This window comes from Nicotiana sylvestris, chromosome 2 (assembly GCF_000393655.2).
Source record: "Nicotiana sylvestris chromosome 2, ASM39365v2, whole genome shotgun sequence".
NCBI classification, from domain to species: domain Eukaryota; kingdom Viridiplantae; phylum Streptophyta; class Magnoliopsida; order Solanales; family Solanaceae; genus Nicotiana; species Nicotiana sylvestris.
Window position 1 is genome coordinate 171567453 of NC_091058.1, and position 22339 is coordinate 171589791.

The 22339-nt window shown below is 41.0% G+C and overlaps 1 protein-coding gene across 1 annotated transcript; it reads right to left on the reverse strand.

Annotated features, from left to right (window-relative positions):
• Positions 1-13404: 13404 nt before the first annotated feature.
• On the reverse strand, positions 13405-14010 carry LOC138885972 (uncharacterized). The gene is made up of 2 exons (XM_070166990.1): positions 13795-14010; positions 13405-13701 (listed from the first exon to the last, which is right to left on the reverse strand). Exons 1-2 carry the CDS (start codon positions 14008-14010, stop codon positions 13405-13407), a joined length of 513 nt encoding a protein of 170 aa, XP_070023091.1.
• Positions 14011-22339: the final 8329 nt, after the last annotated feature.

Here is a 22339-nt window from a genome sequence, read left to right on the forward strand (position 1 = left end):
TATGAGAATTAATGCCCTAATCCCCTATTAACTGCTTTCCCCGTATCTATTTCTGCCATTGTGATTTGCCAGGATGATTCGTTTTGAGTTTCAGAGTGTTTTGGGACACTTAGTCCTTAAATGAGAGCTTAAGCCTTAGAATTTTGATCGTAGTCGAAACGGTATGAAGACGGCTCCAGAATGAAATTTCGTCGATTCCGTTAGCTCTGTTGGGTAATTTTGGGCTTAAGGGCATGTTCGGATTGTGTTTTTGAGGTGTGTAGCTCATTTAGGCTTGAAATGGCAAAAGTTAAATTTTTGGAGTTTCGGGCCGATAGTGGAATTTTTGATATCGGGGTCAGAAACTGATTCCGGAAGTTGGAGTAGGTCTGTAGTGTTAATCATGACTTGTGTGCAAAATTTGGGGTCATTAGAAAGTGGTTTGGTTGGTTTTGGCATCGGTTGTAGGATTTTGAAGTTTCAAGTTCTTAAAGTTTGGATTGGAGGGTGATTCGTGATTTTAGCATTGTTTGATGTTATTTGAGGGCTACACTAAGTTTGTATGGTATTTTAGGATTGGTTGGTATGTTTTGTTGAGGTTCCGATGGCCTCTGGTGTGTTTCGGATGCTCAACGGGTCATTTTTGGACTTGGAGAAGTGGTAGATTTCTGGTGTTTCTGTTGCAGAAAATCCTTCATCGTTATCGCGTGAGAAAGCTCGCGACCGCGTAGAGCATTTTAGGAGACCAACTAAGTTTATTCTTCGTGTTTGCTAAAATAGGGATGCGATCGCGTAAGTTCATAAGGTGATGCATCGCAAAACCGTGGGCTAAGTCGCGTTCGCATAGAGTTAAGTGGACCTCAGCTGGGGCCACGTGTTTGTTCATCGCGAACGCAATACGTAGTCCGCGGTCGCGTAGTTGGGAGAGCCAGAACATCGCGTTCGCGTGCAGTTTTACGCGTTCGCGTAGTGTAAACTTATGAGCCAGCAAAGTTGTTCTTCATGATCGCGAGGGTGTTTCCATGATCGCGATTAAGGAAATCACTAGGCAGAATTTAAAGTTCAAAAACTAGGGTTTGAGTTAATAACTCAAATTTTTTATTGAGAGCTCGGTAGAAGGCGAAATTTGGAGATATTTCTGGAGGAAGTTTGTTGGTAATGATTCCTAACACCTTTTTAATTATATCCCATTAATCTAAGCTTGATTTCATCATTTAATTTCGGATTTGGGGTAAGAATTTGAGAAAAGTTCTTAGGTCGGATTTTGGGCTTTTGATCGAGATTTTTGTATATAATTTGAATAAATTTGGTATGGTTGGACATATAGTGAATGGGTGTTCATAATTTGTGACTTTTACCTGATTACGAGACGTGGGCCCGGGGAGAATATTTGGGCATTTTCTGATTTTCTTTCCTTAGCTTTGATTTTATTAGCTAAATTAGTTGTTTGTAGCTATATTTGCATTATGTAATTGATTTGATTAGATTTGGGTCATCGGAGTTGGATACTCGTGGCAAGAGCATGATTTCAGATTGATTTGAGCTTGGTGCGAGGTAAATGGCTTGCCTAACCTTGTGTGGAGGAACCCCCATTAGGATTTGGTTTTGTTTGATATATGAGTGTCATGTACGTGAGGTGACGAGTGTGTACACGGGCTATTTGTTGAAAACCCCCGTTTTCATTAAGCAAATATCTGTTTTTCCTTTAATTGAGCAATACTAGTATATATAACTATCCTGTTTAGCTTAGGAAAGCATGCCTACATGCCTTAACTGTCTTAACTTCTTTAACTGCCTAGCTGAACTCTGTGCAGCATGTTTAGTGAAAAATTACCTGTCTTCATTGATTTGAACTTAATATAAACTGCAGAATTCTTTGTTTAAACTGTTGTTTATGTTGATTGAGTTGCATATTTACTTGGGACTAGGAAATGGTATTCCGGTAGATCCCCCTACACATTTATGTTTGGGACTACGGGACGATATCCCGAGAGATTCCCCCTGTATTGGATATTTACTTTGAGACTACGGAACGGTATTTTGGGAGATCCCCCTGCACATTTACTATGATGACCCAAAAGATTCATCTCTTGATTTAAAAGTCAAATTTGTGTTCCGATGACTTAAAAACCTCCTTTTATCTCACCTCGATTTGCGTGCACAATCCCGACATATATCCGGAAAGACCTTATGTGAAAATTTGAGAAAAATGCTAATTTTGCCTTTAAAATTGAATTCAAGTTGACTTCGGTCAATATTATGGGTAAACGGATCCGGACCCGTGGTTTGACAATCCCAAAGGGTCCGTAGAAAAATATAGGACTTGGGTGTATGCTCGAAATTGAATTCTGAGGTCCCTAGCCCAAGAAATGAATTTTTAAGGAAAATGGTTTAACTAAATTATAAGAGTTTTTGGAAATTTAACAATGTTTGAATTTGATAGTATCGAACCTGTATTTTGGTTTCGGAGCCCGGTACAAGTTTAATATGGTATTTGAGTTCTGCCTGTAAAATTTGGTAAGAAATGGAATTCATATGACGTGAATCGGACCCTCGGTTGTGAAATGAAAACTTTAAGAGTTCTTGAGATTTTTCTTTGATTTTGATGGTAAACTCGCAGTTTTAGGTGTTATTTTGGCGATTTGATTGCACGAGTAAGTCCGTATGATCTTTTTAGACCTATGTGCATGTTTGGTTTGGAGCCCCGATGGCTCGGGTGAGTTTCGGATAGGTTTCGGATGTTTTGGATTTAAGGAATTCTACTGTTTTGTTGCTTCTCGTATACTGATATTTTGTTCTTCGCGTTTGCGATATAGCTCACGTGAAAGTGAAGTACAAGCTGGGATGGGTAGGGGTTTCTTCTATGCAAATGCATGGCCTTGGTCGCGAACATGGAGCACTGGGGGGATTGCTCTTCGCGAACGCGACTGGCCCCACGCGCGCGTAGTATAATGGAGGTGGCTGGGGGGAGTCCTTGAGTTGTTCTTTGCGAACGTGGTTCCAGGCCCGCGAACACGATGTTCAGGGGGGACAGACCTTCACGAATGCATAGGCCCTTCTGGCCACAAGCTTTGCGAACACGACATACCCTTCGCGAATGTGGAGAAGGTCTTCCCAGCAAATTAAAAACAGAAACTAGGTCGGGATTTCTTCAAAATTTCATATCTCCTACCCTAAAATCCTACCTTGGGCGATTTTTGAAGAAACGTTTCAACACCAAATCATAGGTATGTGTTCTTAAACCCATTTCTTTCATTTCTCATCAACACCCATTAGATTTCTAGGCCTAAATCTTGTTCTTTAAGGGTAGAAATTAGGGATTTTAAGAGAATTGGGGATTTTACAAATTTGGGAATTTAGACCTCGATTTGGGGTCGGATTCCAAAATTAATTGCATATTTAGGCTCGTAGGTGAATGGGTGAACGAGTTTTTGTTCGAACCTTGAGTTTTGACCAACCGGGCCCGGGGTCGGGTTTTGACTTTTTTGAAAGAATGTTGGAAAATCTATAATTTTTCATTTGAGTTGGTTATTTGGCTTCAATTAATGTTAATAAGTTAATACTGGCTAGATACAATTGAATTGAAAGTGGAATCAAAAGAGAAAGCGGTATTTGAGGCTTGAGTTTGGCCGTGGAATACGAGGTAAGTGTTTGGTCTAACCTTAGCTTGAGGGAACATGTGTTGTGTCTTAATTACTATGTGCTAGTGTCGAGTACGATATATAGGTTAGGTGACGAGTATCTATACGTTGGTTTCAAGCATGCCCGTGAGTCTTATATTAAGATTTTTGTGATTTTATTATGTACTGTTCATGCTTAAATTGTTGATTAGCACTATGAAACAAGACTTATGATAATTTCTTGGTAATTTACCATTGTCGAGTATTGGTTTAAGTTGAGGTTCATTTTGTGAAGTAACTATTGAAACTCGATTAGTTTTAGTTGATTCCCTTGCCGGGATGATATTGTTTCTATTGTTGACTCCCTTGCCAGGACGGTATTGTTTCTATTGTTGATACCCTTGCCGGGATGTTATCTTTGCATTTGTTTGGGTGAGGAAGAGTGTAAAACACGAAGGATGATGTAGTGCATGATATTGTGAGTGAGTGTTAATACACGAAGGGTGATTCTGTGTCGATATTGTAAGTGTTAATGCACGAAGGATGATGTTGTGCCTTGATTATGAGAGAGCAAAAGCACGAAGGGTGATGCCGTGCCGTTTCGGTTGATTTCTATGGTGAGGATGAGAGTAAAAGCACGAAGGGTGATGTCGTGCACTTGTTTCTATGTTATTATATCCGTTGCTTCAAGTTTGATATTTGCTTTGTTGCTTTACTTCATTATTGTTATAACCTGATATCCCCCTTAGCATGTTTTCCCCTTTTCCCATCGTATTCTGTTTAATTCTTGTTATTATTGCTTTTCATATATGATTAAATTGCACAGGTTTATATGGTTGTTGTGTCCTAGCCTCGTCACTACTTCGCCGAGGTTAGGCTCGACACTTACTTGTACATGGGGTCGGTTGTACTGATACTACACTCTGTACTCTTTTGTGCAGATCCCGGTACTAGACCTTACAGACCATAGTTTGAGGTTGCTGCCTTTAGTCCAGTGGAGACCCGAGGTGGTCCTGTAGGCGTCCGCAGGCCTTGGCATCCTCTTCTATCGTATTTCCTTCTGTTTTATCTATTTCTGAGACAGATTTGTATTTTCTTGTTCAGACCACTATTTTTAGTATTCGTAGATAGTCCGTGACATTGTGACACCAGTTCTGGGTGGAGTTGTATTATGGATTTCGGATTAGTATTTAGTTAGATTGTTAAATTCCGTTCTTCCGCATTTTATTCCATTGTTTATGTTATGTTAACTTGTAAATTGCTAAAAGATAAAGTAAAAAGGTAAACAAATAAGTAATGTTGGCTTTCTAGCGGGTTCATTGTTAGCCGCCATCACGATCCCGACAGTGGGAAATTCGGGTCGTGATAAGTTGGTATCAGAGCTCTAGGTTGCTTAGGTCTCACAATTCACAGATAAGCTTAGTAAAGTCTGAGGGATCGGTACGAAGACGTCTGTGCTTATCCCCTAGTGGCTACAAAGTTTAGGAATGTCTTCACATCTACTCTTCTCTATTGTGCGATTTGATTTCTCAATGCTAATTTAAATTCTACTCTATTCTTTCGCAGATGGTGAGAACACGTGCTTCTTTATCTGCTGATCAGTAGCTCGAGCCCCCAGTGACATCTCCTACGAGGGGCAGGGGCTAGGACGAGGCCGTGCTAGAGGCCGAGGCAGGGGCAAGGCTCAGCCTAGAGCAGCAACACCAGTAGCGGAGCCTCAGGTAGAGTTTGAGGAGGAGGCTCCAGCCTAGGCCGTTCCAGCAGGGCCAGCTCAAGTCCTAGAGGGGTTCATCGCTACCCCGGTACTCCAGGTTGCTCTGGTCCGTTTAGTGGGCCTTATGGAGAGTGTCGCCCAGGTAAGCTTACTTCCTATAGCACCAGCCGTCTCTCATGCAAGGGGAGGAGCATAGACTCCCACTACTCTGACTCCAGAGCAGATGACTCCTCAGTTTCAGACTCCAGCAGCTCAGCCAGTTGGGGTAGTTCAGCCGAGCGTTGTAGCTCATATCGGTGATGGAGCAGCTATGTCTGCTGATGCTTTGTGGAGGTTGGACAGGTTCACCAAGCTCTTCACTACTACCAATGGCGGTACATCTTCAGAGGATCCCCAGGACTATTTGGAAAACTGTCACGAGGTTCTACAGAACATGGGGATAGTGGAGACCAATGAGGTCAATTTTGCTGCTTTTCGTTTGTCAGGGTCCGCCAAGACTTGGTGGAGAGATAATTGTTTGGCTAGACCAGCTGGGTCACCGACTTTGACTTGGGACCAGTTCTCTTAGTTATTTTTGGAGAAGTTTCTTGCTATCACTCAAAGGGAGGATTACTAGAGGCAGTTTAAGTGTCTCCAGCAGGGTTCTATGACCGTCACTCAGTACGAGACCAGATTTATCACCTTGGCCCATCATGCTCTTATTATACTTTCCACCGAGAGAGAGAGGGTGGGGAGATTTATTGAGGGACTAGCTCAGCCTATCAGATTGCAGATGGCTAAGGAGACAGGGAGTGATATTTCTTTAGTAGGATGCAGCCAATGTGGCCAAATGAGTTAAGATGGTTCTATTACAGGGGAGTGGTCAGGGGTCTGATAAGAGGCCCCGCCATTCTGGCAGGTTCAGTAGTGCCTCATTTGGAGGCAGGGATTCTTTTGGTAGGGGCCATCCTCCCAGGCCATTTCATTCAGCACTTCAGGCTTCTCATGGTGCTCTAGGTGGCCATGGTTCTCATACAATATTTTGATCAGTTGCCATATAGTGCACTACCAGCTCCTATCAGTGCACCGCTTGTTGTGCTCCCATTTTCCCTCCGAGGATAGGAGTCCGGGTTTCGACATTCATGGGGTGTAATGACTCATTTCCTTTTGGAAAATTGGGTATTCGAGGAGTCGCCACCTAACGATTTTAAAGTGTATTAGGGCACCTATAAGGTTCAGCTACAACTATGTTTGATATCAGAGATAGGGTAAGGGCTTGAAATTATCCTAAGGGGAATGTGTTAGGCACCCCTCAGGATCCACTAGTGTGGTTCCCGCTAGACAGTTTTTGTGAATTTCTGCAATTAGCAAGTAGACAAGTAGGGCTCAAATAATAGGGGATTTAAGTTAAACACACAAGCGTTTGAAAACGATCAATGAAAGCAAGGTTTTGAAAAGAGTTACAATCTAAATATTCTTATGAACGTAAAAGGGGTGTCCTATGTTTGTTTGTAATATCGATCACATCAATGCAATACCTAGTATGACACTCCTCAAGATAGGGGATATACGTGGTATTAGCGCACCGGTCATCATATCCATATATACAGTTTCCCGCCCCGTTAAGGTAATTAAAGCGAGAGTTGGTCTCGGCCTCTATTACATGGTGTTATCCATCCCATTCCTATCAGTTCTGGAGGAGTTTAGGACTCTTATCCTATAAAAGGGAAGTTCTAGGCAGACCCTCAGGTTTAAAGGCAAAAATACTAAAGCGACATACAAAACATATAAGACTGCTATTAGGGGGGAACATATAAGCAAGTAGAAGGCTCAGTTATACCTCCACAAACAGTGCACATAGACAACATGACTAATACACAGTTAAGGTTTGAATTTAAAGTCCTAAGCAAGGTGTTTAAGTCAGAACCAGATTTTTCACATGACTCAGAAAAGAAGTCTGAATCAGGCCTGTCTGCTGGTTGTGACAATTGATGATTAACAAAGGCAGTTCCAGTTTTATTTAAGTAATTACCTAAGGCTTGCCTAGGCGTAGAGCGATATGCAGCAGTTGTTTTGAATTGATAAGACAGTTTGGAGATTATTATTAACTAAAACATGTTGTTGTAGTTGCAGAGATCGTTGCCATTTTTATTCATAAAACACAATGTGAAAATTACTAACTTCTCCTGAATCAGTAATTGACTAGGCGTTTTAGAAAATGCAAAAAGATATTAGAACATGGTATCTAGTATGCACATGCAAATGGCAGGGTTGTTGAAAACAGAATCCCTAAGGCACACTTTCTACATGTACACAAGAATTGCAGAATCTTTGAATTAACAGCTTTTTATACCATTATTGTTATTGCCCTAGGAGCAGGATTTCTAAGCGATATACATAAGACATGGATTAATGACTGAGATGCTGAAGCAGTCAACATGAATCCTAAGAATATGATTTCTAATGCATTGTATGAATCCTAAACATGATTTCTATTGCACAACTTGGAATACAAACCTAATAACATGTTTTCTACCCTTGAACAATTATGGCATGCATATTTCCCATCCCTTTTCACTAACCATCCCAATACTTGTTTACAAATTATTACAGACCCTGTGATAGAATTACATAAGAAATGCAAAAATAAGAAGTTACAACGATAGGAAGCTTGATCCGGACTTCCTCTATGAGTTATGTAATAAACCACTTCAAATGTTAATACTATTCCAAAGCCTTTCTCATACCTGGGTGTGTCAGAGTTCCCTAAGGACCTCAAGGGATCTCGGACAGTGCTCATACCTAGATTACATAACCAAGAGTAAGTGCAATGTGGAAGAGCCAGCCCTTACGTGTCCAGGTTCAGAGGGAGATCAAGGGTCCCAAAGCAAGGCTCACACAAGAGGGGCAGAACCTAATGATCTAAGAGTTCATGTGAGAGTGGTGGACATAGACTCACATAAGTTGAGTTGGAAATAGTTTTTTAGAAACAACATGTTTGAAGTGAGTTTGTAAAACAACAGAAGGATTTCCTAATAAAAACAGTTTTCGAAAAGGAAAGGGACTAGGAGTAACAATAACAAACACAGAAAAAATTCAGAGAGGAGTATATGCTTCAGCAGTTACAAACATGGGAGTAGAGGGTTGGGGACATAGAGGATATTTGACTGTAAACACATAGCCCCATCAAGGTTCTTAGGACTAGTTGGACATGCACATCAATAGTTGGTACTGTCACAATCACAAACTGGTCAGAAAGAACAAAAACACATTGAAGGGATAGGGACTTGTGATTCACAGGATGGCTAGTACACAATAAGCGACTGACAAAGTATGCCTTGAAACACACATAGGGGGAGTGCATTAATCTAAAGGGGAAGGGGAGACATTATAGCATGCTGGTAATGTAACTTAAATGTAGGTTTCACAACAGAACCACAAGCAGAAGTAGACCAAGAATGAGAGAGACTGAATAATAAAGAAGCAGGTTGTTGTTGAAGCTTTAAAATTAAACTAGGACATACCAGTTAATGAAGCAAAGTGCAAAAAATAAAGCGAGTAGAGTTCCACAGTCTAGCCTTGGCTTTCAGCCGGCTAGACAAAGCAGTAGCACAAGTAGTAGAGAAAGAAAAGAAAGTTTGAATGTGTGTGTGTTCTGAACTTAGTTGTTCATGTGTTTAGAAAAGAGAGGGTAGGGTATTTATAGCTTTGAAAATGAGTAGAAAATAAGGTAACAAGTAAAAGTTTGACACAAATATGGAAATAATCACGATCAGAATCCCATTAATACAAGTACTTCCTTTTAATCAAGGAATTACTGCTAAACGGATACTAACAAGGATAATTAAGGAAAGAAAATCAATTTGAGAAGGATTGATTTCTGACCATATAAGGGGTAGTAAGAATATAGAGTATACAATTAATTTTAGGTACAAAATATACTTGATTGGGGAAAGGATTCAGCAGGGTAAAACATCACAGCAAATAAAGGGAGGGAATCAACAAATGAGTAAAATTGAGGGTTTATAAGAAAACCTTGCATCTAAACCGTAACTTAAGGGAAATCAAGATCAATCAAGAAAGGGGTCATGATTCTGCACTTCAACATATAAATAGGAAAGAATGAACAGGAGTATCAGACATGTAAGGCCAAAAATATTGGCAAAAGAAGCAACTAGATAAACATACAGCAGTAACACGAGTAGGCTAAGGATTCAGTAGTAAAAGAACTCATTCAAAACATGGAAATCAACAGATCAAGTAGTCATGGCTCACACATAGAACCAAAGTGAAGAAACCAGTCTAACACATAGCAGCAGGTAAAAAAGATCAGACCAACACACGGAAATAAGTAGAGGAAGTCTTTAAAAACTCACAATAACAAGTGAGAAGAGTTTTAGGAAATTAGGGTTTTAACAATAGTCAAGTTAAAAATGGTAAGAACTCTAAATCAGTCAACAAAGAAGAGGATCTAAACACAAATAACTTAATCGAAAACAGTATACATACAAAACAACAAAGACAGTTTCAGAACCCGGATAAAACCAAAAATACCTAGGGTTTTAACACGATGAACCAGGTAGAAGAAAAACATAAGAAAGTTGTTTAAACATAGTAAAATCATAAAACAACACTGAAAATCGGAGAAGAGATCTTTTAAATGAGATAAGAAAACCCTAATCGTTGAAGACGAAGAGTCGTTTTGAAAAATCAGAAAATCTTTAAGGAAAACACTTAAGAGGTTCATAACATACACAGATCTAAGACATATCTGAAAGAAAATTGGAAAGCCTTTAGAGTTAGGGTTTCAGAGAACCCAGAAAAATGAGAAAGACTTCGAAAAGTTAGTGATTTAGCCGGAAAAGTCAAGGATCCGACTCGAACAACCATGAATGGCCGGAAGGAGACCATGTATAGAAGTTGAGCAAGGTCTGGACTATATCTCTTCGAGATCTTTCCATGAAATCACAAAAATAGGTGACAAGTAAACATAAGAGACAGGTATACATCTCAAACAACCATAGGAGTCCATGGATTGTGTGAGGATCGAAGGGGATTAGGGTTAGTTTGGGTGGAGGCGGATAAGGTTGGATTTAGATTTCAAAGAGAGTTTGAGAGAAGAGGGGAATCAAGGGTGGCGAACTGTAACAAATGAATTAGGTTAGGGATCGTTTTGGGTTAAAAATGGTAAGGGGAAAAGGGGACCGTTGATCAGAATGATCAATTGTCATGATCAAATGGGTAGGTAGGGATCCGGTTTGGGCTTGGGTTAAAATTAGGTTATTGTCGGATTTGAATTGGAATTGGGCTGGGGAATTGGGTATTCGATTTGGGCTAGATTTTAAAGGCAATTTTGGTTATAAGTTAAATAGCCATTTTTCCCTTTTAATTTATAAAATAATAAATAATTTCTGAAAACTAATTTAAAAGGATAAAATGATTTATAACACATAAATAACAATTTAAAAATACATGACCCAATTTTATGAATATAAAACCTAATTAAACCTTAAAAAGGGCTAATATTACAATTATATGCAATTTAGCTTTCAAAATACTAAATAAAATTATAAAAATATGTAAAAATTGTCTTAGCCCTATTTTGGCATAAATATAGAAATCCAATAGATGAATTATCAAAAAAATAATTTTGGAAATAATTATTGGGGATTTTATGGATAAAAAAGGGGAAAATAAATCAATTTAAAACCTTAAAATTATGGAAAAAATAATAAAAACTTTGGACATGCTTATATATATATATATATAAATATATGCTATTTTGAAGGTATTTTGCATATTGAAAATATATAGAGAAATATTGGGTATCAACAACTGCCCCTCTTTATCCCGGAAGGATGAAAGAGTTTTCGGGTAAAGAAATGATGGCCAATTTTGACCGAGCAAAATGGTTTGAAAAGGTTAGGCCGCACCTTGGCTTCTGAGTTTCCTACATATCCCTAGTTTTACAGGAATCAGGTCGTATGTAGTTCAGGATTCACCTGCGGAGTATGTTGTTGAAGATATTTCAAGAACGGACGCAATTTCTAAGGTTGAGTGAGTGAGCGATTTACGAGAACGGTTAGGTTTGATATGACTGAGGGAACTAGAGCGGAATCGCTCCTACTAGGATAGTTGTTGCTCGCCGGTTTACCTGCAATTAGAAACAATACAAGTGTATGCTGTGCATAAATTTAAACATAATGCATATTCCCGTTGGACCATGAGTGTTGTCTTTGAACGGTTTGGAATGGCGTCCTCAGACCATGACGTCCTGGGCCATGAAGCATATGATAAAGGATTTGCAGGCCATGAAATGATGTTCTCGGGCTATGAGGACAGTGCCTCCGAACCACGACGCCTTTGAATAATGATGTGCAAAAGCTTGAAAGAGATTCTCAGGCCATGACATGGTGCTCTCGGGCTATGAAGATGGTGCCTCCGAATGATGACGCCTTTGGATGAGTTGGCGATATTTCAGCCCATGAAAGATGCAGTAGTATGATGCAGACAAGACAGAGCTTAGTCTTGCGAATTGATGGGCAGAGCTTAGCCCGTAAGAGAAGCGAGATAAATAGTGATTGAGATAGCACTTAGTTTCGAAGAAAATTGGAGGTAGAGTTTAGCCTCGGAAGGCAGAATGGTAATGCAGATGGAGGTAGAGTTTAACCTAGGAAGGCAGAACGGTAGCCTTATGCAAATTAGAAGGCAAAATAGTAGCCTTATGCAAGAATGCAGATGGAGAAAACGATTAGTCTCGAAAGGCAGAATGGTAGCCTTATGCAGATTGGAAGGCAGAATAGTAGCCTTATGCAATGCATATGCAGATGGAGGTAGAGCTTAACCTCGAAAGGAAGAATAGTATCCTTATGTAGATTGGAAGACAGAATAGTAGCCTTATGCAATGCAAATGCAGATAGAGACAACGTTTAGTCTCGGAAGGTAGAATGGTAATCTTATGCAATGCAGATGGAGATGGAGATAACGTTTAGTCTCAGAAGGCAGAATGGTAGCCTTATACATTGCGAATGTAGATGGAGACAACGTTTAGTCTCGGAAGGCAGAATAGTGGCCTTATGCAAGAAAATAAAATAACAAATGATAGTAGAGTTTTCTTAGCTGATACCAGATTGCGGCTTTGTGATTACTGGGAGCATTGTGACTATGGAGCATTACTTGTGTGTGCTGATAGAAAATGTTGGCAAGTTCAATGGTTTGGAGAGTCGTACTATTGAACAACATTTCTTTCATAGGTGTACAGTACGTTTGATGATTTCGCAATCCTAGTGCCTGCATCCAAAGAAAAATCATGAGTATTGTAAGGGGGAGGGTTAGTTCGTATCCCCACTAGCTCTGCTTGACTTGTTCGGCTTTGATCCGGTGATATCATCTATATCATTGGGGTAGCATTGCTAAACAAAGTGGTTTCAATAGTAATCATGCATGATTTTTTAAAGATATGACATAAGTGTGTAATTAAAATAATAATTTTTTAGATGAACCGACGACTGTGACGTAACTAGGGACATTGCAACCTCTCCAACTATGGAATTTTGAGGGTCCCCCTCAAAATTCTGCCCCAGTTTAATGGGTTGACGTTTCTGACGGCTGCTCGTGCGACGATCAGCTGAAATTACTTCGGAATTTTGAGGGTCCTCCTCAAAATTCTTCCCCATTTTTCAATTGCGGGGGAAAATGAAATTTTTATTGAATTGTGACCGAACCCATAGTACTGCCTACGTATCCCCTCTTAAACAGGAATCAAGTCAGGCGTAGTACAATTATATCATATAAGGAAAGCATAAAGATTATGCATAGTAACTCTTGACTGCATCTGAATTGATCGGCTTTGGCCAGACTTCTCCATCCATTTCTGCGAGTGTGAGGGTTCCTCATGTCAAAACCCTATGAACCATGTATGGACCCTGCCATTTGGGAGAGAACTTCCATTTGGCTTCATCTTGATGAAGAAAAATTTTCTTCAACACTAGCTGTCCTAGCGTGAACTGTCTTGGCTTGACTCTCTTGTTGAAGGCTCTGGATATTCTGTTCTAGTAGAGTTGGCCATGGCAAACTGCATTCATTCTCTTTCCGTCTATAAGGGCTAGCTGCTCATAACGACTTTTTACCCTCTCCATTGTCGAGCTTAGCTTCTTGTATGATCCTTAGGGAAGGAATTTTTACCTCAGCAGGAATGACAACCTCTGTACCGTAAACCAGCATATAGGGGGTTTCCCCAGTTGATGTGCAGACTGTGGTGCAATACCACAGTAGAGCAAATGATAACTTCTCGTGCCACTGTTTATGCCTCTCTATCATTTTCCTTAATATCTTCTTGATATCCTTGATGGCGGCCTCTACAGCTCCATTCATCTGAGGCCTGTAGGTTGTGGAATTCTTGTGTCTGATCTTGAAAGTTTCACACATAGCTTTCATCAATTCGCTGTTGAGGTTGGAGCCATTATCAGTAATGATTGACTCTAGGATCCCGAATCGACAAACAATGCGGTCGCGGACAAAGTCTTCCACAACTTTCTTAGTCATTGCTCTATAAGAAGCTGCTTCGACCCATTTGGTGAAATAGTCGATGGCTGCCAGGATAAACCTGTGTCTATTGGAAGCAGCAGGCTCGATTGGTCCAATAACATCCATTCCCCAAGTGACGAATGACCATGTGGAGCTTGTTGCGTCGAGCTCGTTTAGAGGTACCTTTATCATGTCTACATGTATCTGACAGCGGTGGCATTTCCGGACATACTGGATGCAGTCCGTTTCCATAGTCATCTAAAAGTAACCAGCCCGGAGTATCTTTTTTGCTAAGACAAAACCATTCATAGGTGGACCGCAGGTCCCAGCATGAATTTCTTCTAGCAGCTTGGATGCTTCCTTTGCGTCGACACATCTTAATAATCCCAAATCAGGAGTCCTCCTATACATGATTTCTCCGCTGTGAAAAACGTTATTGGACAATCTCCGAAGTGTGCATTTCTGAGTAGGATTTGCAATCTCCGGGTACTCTCCTTTTGCCAAATATTCATTGATATCATGAAACCAAGGCTTTTTGTCTGCTTCCTCTTCGACATGGGCACAATAAGCTGGCTGATTATGGATTTTCACTGGAATGGATCAATGAAATTCTTGTCTGGATATTGTATCATAGATGATAGGGTAGACAATGCATCGACGAACTCATTCTGGATTCTAGGAGCATGCTAAAATTCCGTTTTCGTAAACCTCTTTCTCAATTCCTATACGTGATATAGGTACAGGTGTATCTTGGAGTTCTTGGTCGTCCATTATCCTCATACCTAAAGTATAAGTAAGTCCGAATCTCCAATCACTAGTAGCTCATGAACGTTCATGTCAATGGCCATTTTGAGTCCTAAGAAGCAGGCTTCATACTCAGCCATATTGTTGGTGCAGGGTAACCTGAGTTTGGCAGACACCGGATAATGCTGACCAGTTTCTGATATTAGGACTTCCCCTATGCCAATTCCTTTGAAGTATGCCGCTCCATCGAAGGACATTCTCCAACCGTCATAGGATTCTAAGATGTATTCTTCTACGAATGATACCTCTTCATTAGGAAAATACATTTTTTGGGGTTCGTATCCTCCATCCACGGGGTTTTCAGCAAGTTGGTCTGCCAGTGACTGTCCCTTGACCGCTTTCTAAGTTACGCAAATAATGTCGAACTCACTCAACAGGATTTGCCACTTGGCTAGCTTGCCAGTGGGCATGGGCTTTTGGAAGATGTACTTCAAAGGATCCATTCTCAATATGAGATATGTAGTATAGGCACAGAAGTAATGCCTCAACTTCTGAGCTACCCAAGCCAAAGCACAACAGGTGCATTCCAAAAGAGAATACTGGGCCTCATAAGGGGTGAACTTCTTACTGAGATAATAGATAGCTTGCTCCTTCCTCCCCGTTTCATCATGCTGCCCCAAAACGCAGCCGAAAGCTCCATTTAACACTGCAAGGTAGAGTAATAAGGGTCTACCTGGCTCGGGCAGGCCTAAGACTGGTGGTGGGGATAGGTACTCCTTGATTCTGTCGAAGGCCTTTTGGCAGTCATCGGTCTATTTGGTGGCGGCGTCCTTCTTTAACCTCTTAAAGATTGGCTCACAGATAACTGTAGACTGTGCTATGAATCGACTGATGCAGTTAAGCCTCCCCAAGAAACTTATCACATCATTCTTGTTCTTTGGAATGGTAGATCTTGAATGGCTTAGACTTTCGATGGATCCGGTTCTATTTTTCTGTGGCTCACAATAAACCCAAGCAATTTCCCAGTAGGAAGCCCAAATGCACACTTTGCGGGGTTTAGTTTCAGGCTATACCTCCGTAGTCTATTGAAGAACTTCCTCAAATCATCCATGTGGTCAGTGGTCGTCCTGGATTTGATAATAACATCATCCACATACACCTCTATCTCCTTGTGTATCATATCATGAAATATGGTAGTCATGGCCCTCATGTAGGTGGCCCCTGCATTCTTCAGACCAAATGACATCATCTTGTAACAGTACACTCCCCACAGCATAATGAATGTCGTTTTCTCAGCATCTTCCTCATCCATCCAAATCTGATGATAACCAGTAAAGCAATCTGCGAATGACTATAACTTACGCTTGGCGCAATTATCGACCAAGATGTGTATATTTGGCAAAGGGAAGTCGTCCTTCGGACTGGCCCGGTTGAGATCCTGCTAGTCGATACAAACTCTAACCTTCCCATCCTTCTTTGGCACTGGTACAATGTTGGCTAACTATGTCGGGTATTCTACTACCTTGAGAACCTTAGCTTTAATCTGCTTGTTGACTTCTTCCTTTATTTTCAAACTCATATCAGGCTTGGATTTTTTGAGCTTTTGCTTTATCGGCGGACACAATGGATAGGTTGGCAGTTTATGAGCCACAATAGACGTACTCAGACCGGTCATGTCATCATACGACCAGGCGAATATGTCCTCATATTCTTTTATAAATTCTGTGTATTATTTCTTTTCTGATGGCGATAGGTGAATGCTGATTCGTGTTTCCTTGACGTTTTCTGCATCTCCCAAGTTGACAATTTCAGTCTCGTCCAGGTTGGACTTAGGCCTATTCTAAAAGTTCTCAACTTCTTTGACAATCTTGTTAGGTATGTCATCTTCCTCTGAATAAATGTCTGTTTGTTGCATCGTCTCATTGCATGCCACAGTCATTGGTTCATCAAGATAAGTAATAGTAATGCTATATTGGTAAAGTAAGGAAAGAAAACGATAGAAATAAATTTTAATTCATAAGAAAAATCAAAATGCTTTTGATAAGTTGAATAACTGTTTTGAACATTGAAGATCTTATTGTGGGAATTGAAAATGCAAAAGAAAATCATTAAGTAAAAACAATGAATAATGCTTGTTTTAACCTTTCTACCCCGAGGCACATTGGGCTTTGGTTTTCCTAATGGTCCAATTCTTGAGATATGCCCCTCTGCTCACAGCCTGTATGGAAGGGCCTTCCTCCCCCTCTTTCTTAAGAACAACACAATGGTCCATATTATTGTCTTCTAGGAACAAGTTCTTTACCACTGTAAGTGCTTCTTGTTCATCTGACCCATAAACAATGTCGGCCTGTTGAAAGTCTGCTCCAAATATGGTATTGGCTGCTCTAGTGGATAGTAAGGACCGCGCATGGTGGCGACCAGTTGTTGAATTCTTCCCATGTGTAATCATATCCCAAACCAAAGGTAGTGCCATGTTTATTGAGTTTTATGGGCTTAGTGATTCCTTAGAGGTTCTTGCCGAGCCCTTTGCCAGGTTTGTACCCACTCTAATTCAATACGCTCTCGATTTTGCTATCCCACCATTTGTCTTTGTCGATATCATTGACTCGTTCAATGTGGCGGTAAGTCTCCCCACCTAGTTTCCTTCTTCCATCGATCGCCAGAATGGTCTTGCGACTATATATTGGGTTGATACCATCACCGTGAATGATCACCTCCTGGTGATTCCATTCAAACTTAACTGCCTGATGTAGCATTGATGCTACGAACCCAGCGGCATGAATCCATGGCCGTCCCAACAGCAAATTGTAAGATGTTGGTACATCTATCACCTGTAAATCGATCTCGAGCCATGTTGGTCCCATCTGCAAGAATAGAATAATCTCACCAATGGTGGACCTTTGAGAACCATCGAAGGCTTTCACAATGATTACTCCATCTTTTATCTCATGCAGTCCTTTACCCATTTTCTTAAGCGTTACCAACGGACAAATGTTGAGGCTGGAACCTCCATCGATCAGGATTTTGGTGATGAAATAATCTTCGCATTGCACGATGATGTGCAGTGCATTGTTGTGCCCTAACCCTTCAGGTGGCAGCTCGTCCTCATGAAAGGTGATCTTATGGCTTTCCAGCACTTGTCCTACCATGTTAGCCATTTCCCTGCCAGTGATGTTACTTGGTACCTATGCCTCACTTAGCATCTTTAACAGAGCATTCTTGTGTGCCTCAGAATTTTGCAGCAAAGTGCGAATGGAGATTTGTGCTGGCGTCTTGTTTAACTGGTCGATGACCGAATATTCCTTAGCTTGTATCATTTTCCAAAGGTCATCCCGACCTATCTCAATGAGGGGCGGCCGATTGGAGGCCTGCTTGCATGATTCAGCTAGGTGTTCAGGGGTATAGACTCTACCAGTTCTTGTCATACCTTGTGCTGTAACGGTTTCTTCAACCCTGACCTTGCCTTTCCTTCTTGCCTCGGCTGTATAGTCCCAATGTACAACATTTGTACAAAATGGTATCATGGTTCACATCGCCACTGGGATCGGCACGACTATCCTTACTCCGAACGGAACATGTGCCTTGGGTGGCAAAACTGCAACCTCAAATGGTACGAGTGCATTTGCTAAAGACACGAATTCAACCTCAATCGGTGCTGGTGTCTTTGCAAATGATGCTACTTCAAACTCAAGTGGTACAGACATATTCACCTCAGCGTCCTCAGATAGTTGGATCTGGACTATGATTGGATTGAGAGTAATTGTCGGTTTCTTTGGGTCATCATCTTCTGCGTTCAACCCGATTTATCCCTCGGGATCCTAGTCATCTTCTATTTCAATCATGTGGATACCTCCACCCTTATGGTCTGGCAGAGGGTTGTTGAGGATGTTTGGAGCGGGTTCCTTTGCCACAATGATCTTGTTATCAATCAAGGACTGTATCTTGTCTTTCAAGGAACGACATTCATCGATGTTGTGCCCTTTCATGCCGGAGTGATATGCATAGGACTTGTTTGGTTTAACCCACTAAGAAGGACTCTCAAGGTTTGCAACAGGGATGGGGTGATATAACCAGCAGCTTTGAGTCTCTCATACAACTGGTTGATGAGTTCAGCAATGGCTGTATATTGTTTTGGAGGTCTGCGATCAAAATTAGATCGGGATCTAGGAAAATTTTGGTGTGCAGGGGGTGATTGATAATGGGATGGTTGAGCATTATATGTTTGGTAGACATGAGCAGGTTGGGAATATCTGTGTGAAGTAAGTTGATATGTAGGGGGAGAAGATGATTGATAAGTTGGTGGCGGAGCTTGGTATGAGGGTGAGGGTGCTTGGTAATTCGGGGTTGGTTGGTATGTGAGTGGAGGTGTTGGATAAGTTTGGTATTTGAGGGGAGATTTTGTCCTTTGTGCAACCATCACAGCCCCTACGTCCCTTTTCTTGGACACACCATCGGACTGCAAGACCTTATTTGTAGCTTGCAAGGCTTCGAAGTTTGTAACCATACCGCTTTTGATGCGTTCTTCAATTCTTTCACCCAATTTGATAATGTCAGAGAACTTGTTATTCTTGATCATTATCAGCCGCTCATAGTACTGTAGGTCCTGAGCCCGGATGAAGAACTTGTTCATTTGCTCCTCTTCTAAGGCAGGTTTGACCTTAGCAGTTTCGGACCTCCAGCGAGTAGCATACTCGTGAAACGTCTCTGTGGGCTTCTTCTTCAAGTTCTGGATATAGAAAACATCTGGTGCATTCTCTGTATTAAACCTGAATCCATCCAAAAAGTCAGACGTCATGCCTACCCAGCTTGACCACTTCTTGGGATCTTGGGTGATGTACCAAGATAATGTATCTCCTTTCAATCTCCTCATGAACAGCTTTATGCGGATTCTCTCGTCTTTCCCTACTCCAACAAACTTGTCGTAGTATGTCCTCAGATGGACCCTTGGATCACCCATAGCGCCAAACATTTCAAACTTAGGAGGTTTGCCCCTCGGGCAGTTCGACATCAGGCTGTATGCAAAGATCCTCATAGTTAAGCCCTTTGATTCCTTTACTTTCCTCAATGCCCTGAATACGGCTGGTCAATTTCTTAAGTTCCTCGGCCAGGTTCCTGATAAGAAGATCCTTTTCATCAGACTCATGTGTGCTTGAGATAGGTTGGGTGGAGTGTGGCATGGTTTCCACGTAGATAGGGTTGTTATGGTGGCCTGGTGTATTGGTGTGGAAATGGTTGTTTGTGGAGTTTTGGGGTTCTGGGATGAGTAGTGGAGTGTTGTTTGGTGTATGACAGGTGTTATATTGATTCTTTGGTAGAGCAACGTGATGGTGAGGATTGGGATGATTCTGTTGTTTTTGGATACTTTGAGGAGGTGTAGGGTTTTGAGTATTGGGGAAGTTGATATCTGGGGTGCTGAGGGAAAATGGCAGGTTTGCCAGATTTTGAACATGATCGAGCTCTTCCTTAAATTTCAACAACTTCTGCTCAAGTTGTAACACATTCTCGTTTAGAACCCGAATACCCTGGCTATCAATGGCCTCAACCCATTCAGATGGGTTTTCTTTTCTGATGTTATTCAAATCTTCCATCTTGCCTTTGTTCTTGCTATTAACAGGACTTAGAGGAGGAGTGGGTGGGGGCCCCTGGATCTTGTAAAGTAAGATGACGATGCCAGAGTGCACGAACTAACCTTTGGGAGGGGAATAATAAAAACAAAAAATAAAAACAAAAGGTAACCAAGTTAGTGAGGATCACAAAGAGTATTGCAATATTTAAACACATAGTGCGGAAATGTAAAGCGTGTCCTAAGTTGGGAACCTCTTTGTGCCCGAGGTAGGCATAGCGACAAATTGATTTGGAGAACTTATAATGCTAAATGTCTCATTTTACTGATAAAGATAGGTGAATCCCAAAATGACAAGAAATAAAAGTCACTAATGGCCATTGGCCTTATTACATTCATAAAGCGAAAAAAAATTCATATCTATTTGGTCCCAGAAGGACCTTCCTCAAGTTGAATGCTCTCGTTGATCAAATCCTCCAGTTCGCGTAGGTTTACCAGTAAAAATGCCTTTGCCAGGTGTTTTCCTTCATTTCCCTCAGTGTTCTGGCAGTCGATGACTCTCTTCCTCACTTTTCCTTCCAATTCCAGTAGAGTGTATTCCAGATATTCCAACTTTTCGCTAGCTTTGGTGGCCCTCTCTTTCCACTCATTGATTTGGTCATTTGACGGAAGACTCCTCCACCAGTCTAGAAAGATTGGGGGCATGCTAATCATACCGAAACTGGGGACCTTGTGCCTCATTTTTCTGCAATGTAAACAAGGTTAGGCCCTTAGCCCCACCAGACTCGACTATTAATATCAACAATTAGCATGAAGCATCTAGTTCTCCAAATAAATGCACAGAACGTGATGATGTCCGTTTGGGTTTAGGGAAACCCAGTGGACTTTTGAAGAAGGCTATATTAAAGGATCATTATATGGACAACATAACTGACCCGGCTAGGTTTGACCATAATGCATGTGCAATTTAGACAGAGTAATGTTTCTATGGGGTTTAGATTGGTACCCTTAAGCAGAGAACTCAAGGGGGAAGGCACAGAACTGTCGACTGCACCGCTGATAGACTAGTTTTATCCGAAATATGCCTTTCCGAATTTAGGGGGTAATGATATAGGAAGAGTGCAACCACTCATCAAGCGTTGCTATAGTATTTGTTTGACACAAGTGGAATATGATGTTGAGCATGATTATGCAATAATTAAAAGCATGTTGACATGTATTTGTACGTTAAGAAAGCGATAAATACAATAGTTTTATAATTTAAAGCAACAGTAAAGGAAAGAAATAAGAAAGATATGTTAGTTTTGATTTTGAATAAGAAATTAAATTCTTAAAGAAATTAAACAAATAATTGCACATAGGGAGGTACAAATTCACAGGAACAATCTGAAATGGCAAAAGCCTAAAACTCCCCAACAGAGCCGCCATGCTGTCACGCCCCTTTTTTCCCTTCACGGAGAGGAGTCCGGGTTTCGACATTCATGGGGTGTAATGACTCATTTCCTTTTTGAAATTTGGGTATTTGAAGAGTCGCCACCTAACAATTTTAAGGTGCGTTAGGGCACCTAAAAGGTTCGGCTACAACGATGTTTGATAACCAGAGAAGGGCTTGAAATTATCCAAAGGGAAAGGTGTTAGGCACCCCTTAGGATCCACTACTGTGGTTCCCGGCCAGACAGTTTTTGTGAATTTGTGCAATTAGCAAGTAGACAAGTAGGGCTCAAATAATAGGGGATTTAAGTCAAACATACAAGCGCTTGAAAACGATAAGTGAAAGCAAGGTTTTGAAAAGAGTTACAATCTAAATATGCTTATGAACGTAAAAGGGAGTGTCCTAGGTTTGTTTGTAATATGGATCATATTAATGCAATACTCGGTATGACACTCCTCAAAAGAGGGGATATACGTGATATTAGTGCACCGATCATCATATCTATATCTACCCTTTCTTGCCCCGTTAAGGTAATTAAAGCGAGGGTTGGTCTCGACCTTTATTGCATGTTGTTACCCATCCCATTTCTATCAGTCCCGGAGGTGTTTAGGACTCCTAACTATAAAGATGAAGTTCTAGGCAGACCCTCAGGTTTAAAGGCAAAAATACTAAAGCGATATACAAAACATATAAGATTGCAATTAGGGGAGAACATATAAGCAAGTAGAAGGCTCAGTTATACCTCCACAAACAGTGCACATAGATAACATGACTTATACATA